This window comes from Thermochaetoides thermophila, assembly GCF_000221225.1.
Source record: "Thermochaetoides thermophila DSM 1495 unplaced genomic scaffold scf7180000011816, whole genome shotgun sequence".
NCBI classification, from domain to species: Eukaryota; Fungi; Ascomycota; class Sordariomycetes; order Sordariales; family Chaetomiaceae; genus Thermochaetoides; species Thermochaetoides thermophila.
The window spans coordinates 4688615-4698260 of record NW_006383032.1 but is presented as its reverse complement, the minus strand read 5'-3'; the positions used below and the strand labels follow the sequence as shown (position 1 = coordinate 4698260).

The 9646-nt window shown below is 51.5% G+C and overlaps 1 protein-coding gene across 1 annotated transcript; it reads right to left on the bottom strand.

The window, feature by feature from the left end:
* Nucleotides 1-87: 87 nt before the first annotated feature.
* CTHT_0033540 (putative vacuolar membrane-associated protein) lies at nt 88-9371 on the bottom strand (the record flags this gene model as incomplete). The annotated part of the gene is made up of 8 exons (XM_006693729.1): nt 88-128; nt 195-1288; nt 1347-2025; nt 2702-2776; nt 3478-7401; nt 7467-7498; nt 7908-8764; nt 8838-9371. The coding sequence occupies 8 exons, from the start codon at nt 9369-9371 to the stop codon at nt 88-90; spliced, it is 7236 nt and encodes a 2411-aa protein (XP_006693792.1).
* Nucleotides 9372-9646: the final 275 nt, after the last annotated feature.

Here is a 9646-nt window from a genome sequence, read left to right as displayed (position 1 = left end):
AGACTCCGTGAAAACCTAACAGACATTAAGGAACTCTAGACATTACCAGTTTCCCACTCAAGACATTGATTCTTTCACACATCCAACCTAGCCACTGTGCGGCCCCAGAGAGTCATGTGCAGGATACCCTTCGGAAGTCGGTCAGCGAAAGCTCATCAACAAAGGCAGAAAGAACAGGGATGTGGTTGACTTACACCATGAGCAGACAGCAATAATAGCATACAGACAAATCAGCAACATGCCCTCAAGCCAGTGACTCTTGCCATCAGCGATCAGGTAGTTTACCAATAGTACCGACACGAACATGACAGCAACCTGGAATGGGTCAAAGTTCAGCGCCATCGCATCAACTCCCATCCCCCAACCGATAATAACAAGCAATGGGATGATGAAGAGAGCGACCTGCATGCTGGACCCGACTGCAACACCGATGGCCAGGTCCATCTTGTCTTTCATGGCCACCGTAACGGCTGTTGCATGCTCGGCCGCGTTGCCCACAATGGGCAACAAAATCAGACCGACAAATTCGGCGCTCACGCGGCCGCCAGATGTCACGGAACTGATGCTGTCCACCATGTACTCGGCACATAATGCAATTACGACAGTCGAGACGGTAAGAGTGGCCACAGCGACACCAAACTGAAGCTGAGGCTCTTCACTGTCATTTTCGTCAACAGCACCAAATTCTGTTCGGCTTGGTTGGGCTGCCGCGACACCCTCAGCACAGTCTCGGAGGTTTTTCCGTGGAGGGTTGGCAAGCAGGCGGCGCAGACGTTCGGCTTCAGATGGCTGGCCCCCGTGACCGACCATGATCATGCCAGCAGGGCTCATCAGACCCCGGGCAATTGCAGATTCAGGGCCGTTGGCACTATCGTTACTTCCAAGAAGATTGCGTTTGAATGGTTTGGCCTCGACCTTTTGGCTTTCTTCGGCGAAGACTTTGGAGTGTGTCTTGAGCTGGAAGAAAAGATACCCGCCATAGACAATGAGTAAAATGACGGACGTGCCGCGAGAGAGTTTAGCAATGTCGGATTGCGGGGTATCGCTGGCAATGTCGAAGACCGTTGGGACAATGACCGACGCAACGGCTAGAGCAAGCAAACTTGCGGCTGTTTGGGCGACTGTGGTGTTAAAGTATTGCTCCTGGCGCCGGATGCCCCCAAAGAAAAAGCACAGCCCCAACACAAGCAAAAGGTTGGAGAGGATGCTGCCGATAAGTGAAGTCTGGACAATGATGACTTCATCATGAGCCAAGGCAATGATGGCAACAATCAGCTCAACAGCGTTGCTTCACCAGCTCGTCAATGATCTGCAGAGTTTTGGTCCCTGTGGCGGAAAAAACTTACCCGAAGGTGGCATTTAACAATCCTCCCAACGTCTCACCTGTCCGCAGAGCGATCTCTTCTGTGGCGAAGCCAAGCATGGCAGCAAGGGGAATAATCGCGATGAAGTTGACAACAAAAACAGCAATTCGGCTCACCGAATGGACATAGTTGATCGCAATGCCCACAGGAGCGGCAAGTAGGAGGATATTGAGCCAGGAATTCAAGAAAGTCCGTTGCAGCTGGTTGCGTACAGTGAACGGCTCTTTGGGTTCGATGTGCTTGAACAAAGTCTTCGTCTTCTTCTCTTCTTCAGGGTTCCCTTGCCGGCCTTCTCCTGCTGCGCCAGTCTCCTGCGAGTGTTCGAGAGCAGAGTTTCGCTGACGTAGCGTGCCCTGGAATTCTGTTGCCGAGGCAGTGGCTGAGTCTTGGCTCTCGTTTGGCTGGAGATGTGAGGTTGAGGCAATTCCAGTGTCAGGTCGGCTGTCTTCGACGACCGCGTCTTGCTCCTTGGCGCTAGACGCATCTGAGGGGCGTGAGGCGCTTGGTCCATCCAAAATGACAGGCTGCTTCTCAAGCTCGTTGCCAGCTTGCCATTGTGTCCGAGGAGGTTCGCTCTTGCTCCGAGTGATAGGGAAGAGATTCAGACATGAGGTGCTTCGGGCTTCCTTGAACGCAACCTTCCTGTTTTCATAGGCATTGTCTAATGACATCAGTTAGGAATTGGCAAGAGATATATCTTGTGAGACCTCTGTGACAGGATAACACGATGCCCAGCTCGCACCGTGATAGACAGTACTTTGAGCAGAAAGTTAAGAATCAAGAAGCCCGGGGCCCTTACATGTAGCCATGTTTCATGGATCTAAGTGGCTATTGTTAGGCTGTTGGATTTGTCGATGGCAATCTGTTAAGAGCGAGTTGGTGATAACGGCAGGTTGTCGAGTTTGGTGGTCCTAGAAGTCGTGACTTTTATAAACAGAATACTACATATAATGGGGTTGGTATGTCTCAGAAAGAAGCTGTACCTGACCACCGATCACGTCCGTAGCCGTGATAAGCTCAACTGGGTCCTCCCGATGATCAAAAGCGTCTTTATCCCAATTCACGAGCTTGTCGGGATGCGTCACTTGTTTGCACTTCTTGGGCCACCAAGAAGCTGAACTATATGGTTGCTGCTGGCTTCAAGCACTAGTTTCCATCCCCTCGAGAAAGAAAGAACTCAATGACTTTGTTGATGTAGAGTGACGTGTCACTGTGTGGCTGTCCTACAATATTGGCACTGCTTAAGCACAGGAACATCGCAGCCGGAAGTGTGTTGTCATCGGTCATGGACTTGCAGATCGCGATGAAAGTTCGCGGTCTCGGGAGTCGTCACTTACAGTCGAAGCTCTGGATGGGCAATTCGAAGGTCAAAAGGCCATCGTCATGCAGCTCAAGCCACATGCGACCTACAGCTGGCGCAAAGTTGAAAACAAGCAAAACAGCATGTGGAATATCCATCGAGAGTGGACAGCGGGACACGGGCCCCCAGGAGGGCGCTTGCCGCAAATTAATAACGTGCCTAGCTAGTATGGAGGTGTTTTCCGTTTGAAATAAGCTTTACAGGTCCTGGTGCCACCCAGCTTTGCCCACTTTGGCTCCCTCACTTTCACACCGCAGAGATTATGGGTCATGCGCTAGCTAGGTAGGTAGGTAGCGTGGGCGTTAGCTGGCCTGGCCTATCCCACATCATAACCGTCGACCAGCAGCTCCTGTCACTGCTCAAATTGGAACACCTCACTGAATGCAAGCGAGTCCAGTCGTGTCGTCATCAGTTCCCGCCAAGACACTCCCGCCAAGCCACTCAAGCCAGGGACCCGCTACTGCCCCGGGGCTTGGGCTACACAGTAAGCTCTCGCCAAGAGAAATGCTTGTTTACGCCACAGCACAACCCAAGATCTATAGAACCAAGGAGACTGGGCGGTCGACTAGACGGGGGCTTCGAACACCAATGTCCAAGTCGTGGCATTGTTATTCGAAAGGAAAATGGAATGATGAGTTGTCGATTGAACAAGATCCAGCTCAGCGAGATTTGAAGACTGTATTCAGAGATCCTAGCATTATAGAGTCTGTACCTTTGCTCACCTATCCTCTCTTCTCTCCCCGCCATTGTTACCTCCTGTGATCCCCCTCAAGCCTCCAAGGAGGGTCTCGTACTGTACACTTCCTCTTCTCAAAAAGTTTGAAGCTGACATCAGCGCGGGGTTGGGGCTCCCTGCCCTGGAGCTTGGCAGAACTATGTTCCCAGCAGAGGTTGCCGAAGTAACACTAGCACCGGTGTTCTGCTGCCCTCCGACAGACGAAGGCAAAGTCACCCCAGCAGATACAGCACCAGCACCAGCACCAGCAGCCAGTCCTGTCGAAGAACTCAGCACTGACGGTGGCAATCCCAAGGCCGGGATGCTGCCCTCTGGCACTGTCGACACGACGCTGCCAGATTGGTTGAATGAAGGTGGCGTCATTTCTTCTTCGGTGGCATTTGGTACTGCCGTTGGCGGTACGGCAGTGCTGAGCTCCCTGTAGAACTCCTCCAGCGCCTGCGCGTCGCGGCAGAATGCCTCAAGTTCGTCTTTGATCCACTCCGGTTCTTGTGTGGTCCAGGTCGTCCACGAGGTGCCGGGATAATGGCTATAACCAGGGGCTGTAGCAGCTGTTGTTGAAGTAGACATAACTGTTTTGCCAACCTGTGTGCTTACCGGCCCACCAGCCCGTGAGACAGGAGATAGACGGCCACTGGATGGTTTCAAGAGCGGTGAGGAAGCAGGAGTTGATGACTCATGGAATGCTGCCGGTGAATTTAACATGCTGAATGGTGTGAACGAGCCAGGTGTGACAACACGCATCGCACTCGGACCCGGAGTACCGAGCCCCCCTCCGCCACTGAGCCCAGTCTCACCGCGCTGTTCGCGCTGAAGTTCTCGTTCGCGTGCCGCAGCTGCTCGGTTGCTATACAGCCTGTTTGCCAGAAGTAACAAGTCTCCTTCATCTGTGATTTCTGCTAAGACAGATCCAGAGCGATGGATATATTGCGTATACTTGAAGTCAGGTTTCCCCCACGAATAGGTGACCTCGACGTTGCTGGGGAAATTGGAAGCCGCTTCCATGTCCAAAACAAAATCAAACTTGCGCAAGATAGCCTTTTGGTAGAAATGACGCCCAGGCTGCGCTTGTGGAGTGAATGACGTCGGATCATAGTAGGTTAGCGGGGATTGGTCCGGAGGAGGAACTGCAAGCTTGATGATGTATGGTCTTCGGAATGGGTTTGTGTCGCTGACTGCACATGCCTCAGCAATCGGTACTTCTACCAGCTTTAATCCATATTGAGCTGCTTCACGTGCCCAGTGCTCAATAGCATCCTCGACAAGTTTGGCAGTAACATTGATCCAGTCAACTCGAATGTGATAGCAGTTATCCGGGTTGTGCAGCCTGTCATAGTGCAGCTCGATGATCTCAGGCCGATAGGAACGCTTTCTGTGATCCACGTCATACTTGATGACCTTGCTTAGTGTCACCTTCGGCTTTTTCCCCATCGCTGTGGATGGTGCTGTCGGTGTTGTCGAACCAGATGAAGATAACTTTTCTTCATGTATTGACGTTGGTCGAGAATAATTGGCTCGAGAATCTCGTGGGATATGGTCACCCATTGGCGTGGACGGCACCGATCCCTGGCTTTTCTTGGTGTTAAACCAACTCTGAGCATGAGTCTTCGCATACTCGCTCGTAATCTGATAGAAATATTGCCCATCTCTGAATGGATGTCGCCGTTCCACATGGACGAAGAGGCCATTCCCTTTTTCATCCACCATGAGACGATTGCCCAGAGCTTCGGCCTCTTCACGATCTTCCAAATCCTCAAAGTTTTCCAGAAGCCATGTTGTCATATCCGATCCAATAAAGCAGTTGTAATGCAGTCGCCAGTGCCACCTGCGGTTCTGCATCCGCACGCCTCCGTTTTCAACAGGTTGTTGGATAGCCTCAGCAAGCGCTGCCAGACTAAAATTCTTCTTCGAGAATAATTCTCGACTCCTCACCAGCCTTTCCCGTTGGCCTTCTTGGCCCTCCAAGAGAGGAAGCGTCTCCAGCTCTGCTGCGATGACAACCGATGGGTCTTCTGTCTTGTAGACAATATCAAGAGGGCTCATCTCTTTCTTCTTTTCGCGAGTTGTTGAACTCTGAAGACGACGCTCATTGGGGGGAATGTATCGATATTTCTGCCATATTTGCGCCAGTTTCCTAATTCCTTCGATGCGGATTTCTTCCTCATTGTCGCCAGCCCGCACCCCAGGGATCGACGAGCGCCGACCGGTCATAGGAATCAAAACAAATCTGGCGCGCCAGAAATTGAGGTAATCCCTAAGTTCTTCGTTATGCCCAGCAACAAAGGCGTCGATGTAGTTCCAGTTTGGACGTGGTCTGCGAGACACAAGCGGGAGCTCGCTTGTCTGGTATCCGGCGTCCAACAATGTCCTTATAGCCGGTCTGTACTTGGGGATCTCATCAGGGTCTTGTGCATTATGGAGAGTCTTTCGAATAAAAATGTTGACTTCGACCTCAGTGCCGTTGACACAGGATAACTGATGGATAATATTGCCAACGGACATGAAAATGCTGGTACCATCTTCCATCATCTGGTCTTGAGAGAAGATATCGGCGATCTTGACCTGTTTCTGGCCTAGTGCTTTGGCGACGGCAGGGCCAACAACGATCTGAAAACCTTGTGTGAAGCGTAGACTGACCATCTCACGCAGCAGCTCATCACGAGATCTGGGCTCTTCTAGCATATCATCATCGAAAGCTTGAGAGACAATGTAAGGCTTCCGTTCATACTCAGTCTCGAATTGTTTTTTGGACGGAAAATACTCTGAAGTAAGGGGCACGGCAGCTGGAGTGCACAGAGTCTTCCATTTCATGATCCTCATTTCCTGAGGACGAGGGAAGACGTGCTGCCAGCGGCTGTAGAGCTGGGGGATCTCCAAGTCATTAGGGTTCGGATTAGAAGGGTTTAGCAAGGTCAGCCACGGCGATAATGCGGTTTTTGGTGACAGATTCGATGGCACCGGCACGGCTCCAGCAAGGAGTTTGGAATTGTAGAGTTTTTTGGCATCTTCGGCCCTTGTTGCGTTCGAATAGTACAGGTCGCGGTCTCGGCCACCTGGCTCCGGTCGAAGAGTCGTCGCAAGAATCGAACCAGATAACATGGCAGCTGCCGGTTCACTAGCTTGCTGGTTTTTTCTGATGACTATTGGCTTCGACGGCGTATCTGGCGCGGGCTGCTGGCCCTGGGCCAACGAAAATGACCCGAGGCTGCCATGAGAGAATGTGCTTGTAGGCGTTCCGACTATGGACGACCTACGGGACGACGATTGCCGCTGTCCTATCCGTTGCGGGATCATCCGGAGGTCTTGGTTGCTTCGAGATGATGTCAAAGTCTTGGAAGCACCGACAGTCTCAATGCTCACTTCGGCGGTTGCTACCTTGGGAGCTGCAATTCCAAACCCACGGTTGCCAAGGCTGATGCGCATCAGTTTCGGTGTCTTTGCGAGAGAAGACGAGGAAGACGTCTCTCTCGGTTCCTGTCTCATAGATCGGCCACTGATGCTCTTGCGGTGGGACTGCACGACTTCGGCTTTCTCCGCACTGGAGTAACAAGTAATACCCTCGGAAAACACCTGATGCTGTTGGGTCGCAGTTGACGGTCGCCGCTCTGTATACGACGTCCCCAATATGCTTACAGAAGTGGAATCCTCTGCGTGTTGCCTGCTCGGCATAGCCTCTAGGTCTCTTCCATGCCTGGAATGGCCAGCGCCGATTTGTCGAGGAGGCAATCGTGCTTTGCAATCATCGTACTCTTGTAACTGCCTCCACAACGACCTCTCCGAGTGCTTTCCATGCTTATCAGGAGCAAACTTCTGAAAGCCATGGACAGGGTCGAATAGGCTATCTGGAACCCGTAAATTCTTGACAACGACGTTTCCCTCGCTGTCTAAACGATAGCTCCCAACACGGTTCTCCAAAACAGCCTTGAGAGGAAAGCAAGAGTCTAGATAAAGAGGTTTCGTTTCGATCTCATTGGTTTCCATCACGCTTCTCATCTGCAAGTCGTACATCCGACATCGTATTGGGAAGTCGTCTCCGGACTGCGTACGAGTAGCATCTGAGACGGACAATGCTATCCCATGGTATGACAATTCCTCCTCGGAAGCACCAGTCCAATAGGACACGTGAAGCCACTGAGGGATCGCACACCACCATTCATCTTGTGACCAGGAAGAGCTAGAGCTGTCGCCGTGTCGGGAGGTGTCGGTTTTTTTGCTTGGTGAGTAAGAGCTGGCGATACTGCTGTAGCTCCCAACCACCAAGGATGACTGTTTTGGAGTGCTTCCATAACTTGGCTCTAACTTTGCTTTCCTCTGAACATTGTCGTATTGGGGATTGCGATATCGAAACAGCGGAACTGAATGTAGAGGTATTTTTGGTATGCATATCAGATCAATAGCAATCCCGCTCCCAACCAATGCCTCGGTGGTGCGGCGCAATGTGTCGTACTCAACTTCGAAAACGCCAGGGCTGGGACTGATGATGACCACAGACAGCCCAGTTCTTGTCAAGTCTCTGTCAATGTAGTCGTGGGAATATAAAGACAACGCCATGTTGATGGCTTCTAAGAAATTGCCATGGATGGCCCTCGAAGCTTCTGCCTTGATTTTGTTTAGCATGGCATCTCTTTCGTTGGACATGTCTGCACCTGCAAACTCCCTCATCGCTTGCTGGTGATATGTGCTGATGTCTTTGCGGAAGTGGTTGAATTCACGCTTGAGCTGATAGAGAATTTTGGTCCATTCGCCGCTGCTCATCTCGCTGACCACAACACGGTAAAAATCCTTGTATGGACGACGATCTCCTGAAGTTTGGAACCCGGTGAAATAGTCATCATAAACAGATGTGCCTGCCAACTCAGTGGATATACCCATGTCATACTCGACGCGGGCAAAGAGGACGATGGTGACAAGATGTTTCACCCTCAATGTGGCCCATTTCTTAAATAATGCCGGCAAGAAGCCATTAACAACCTTGTTGAACATGATCTCGCCCGAGCCATCAGGGTCAAAATCCCACATTTCACGGGCCATTTGGATGAAGAGCACATAACGGGCGGATTCGCTTCGGAAGATGGGCTTTGTGTTACGTCCGAAGAATGCTGACTGGACTTTGCGGCCATCAACGTAGACAGAAGTGACCTGGGCCTTTACGGTGCCCATGAATAAAATCATCTGTCCCTTGTAAACTGTCCTTCTTGCCAGCTCTCCTACCGTCATGCGCCACATATCAGCCCGCGAGAGGTATTGATCTTTGAAGCACAGCTCGACATGGGATGCCTCCACAGCAGGATTGCTTTCATCTATCTGTTACAGACAATTTGTTGTCAGTTGAAGCTGACTTCACTTCCAGAGAGCCAAGGTGAATGATTCAACATACGGGTGAGATGGTCACCTGGGTGCCCTTTTTCATTCCAAAGGCGTCGGCAATATGCTTCGCCACATATACCTCAACCATAGGGAAGCGAGCCTTCATCTCCCTGGGCATATCCTTGACAACACATATGTAGCGCCTCTCTGAGGCAGGACCAGAAGTTCCCTCCTTGCGATCCAGGACTGGCTGTCTCCCATACGACGAGATTGGTGGCGGCTTTTCGGAATCAGCCTTGACCAAATCAAGCGCCACAACACTTCCAGGTTTGACATCAGGCCCGATGAGATCAAGGTTCAAAAGCACATCGTCATGAATAAATGAATCGTTGATAGTCACCGTCCATCGTCGCTCAGGTTGACGGGAATGGGGTGAGCGCGGCTCAAAGAACATGGAGCTGCTAGATAACGCATCACTAGGAGAGTCCGAGAAGTGGCAATCGGTGGCACAATATTGGCGGACTGCAGAATGGACATTGCTGGGAACATTGGGGCCTCTCGCTGGTGCCAGCGCGGCAGAAGGGGCATTGCGTGTGGCGGACATGTAGACTGGTCCTCAGTGCCAGGCCCAGTTAAAATTTGTCTGTTGTTTCCTGGCCGTCATGGCGTGAATAAATAGTGTTGATGCAAACTCCAACAAATGAACGTCGGTGGCTTGCACACTGGATCTGGTGGTACAAGTCCATGAAGTTCAAACAGCTGGATTGTCCAGACGTTTATGGATGAGGTTGGTAGCAGCCGGCAGAATCCGTGGGGTCTGCCCACCGCCTTCCATCTCTGGCCTGTCACCCCAGTGTGCACGGGCCATTAATTCCAGAA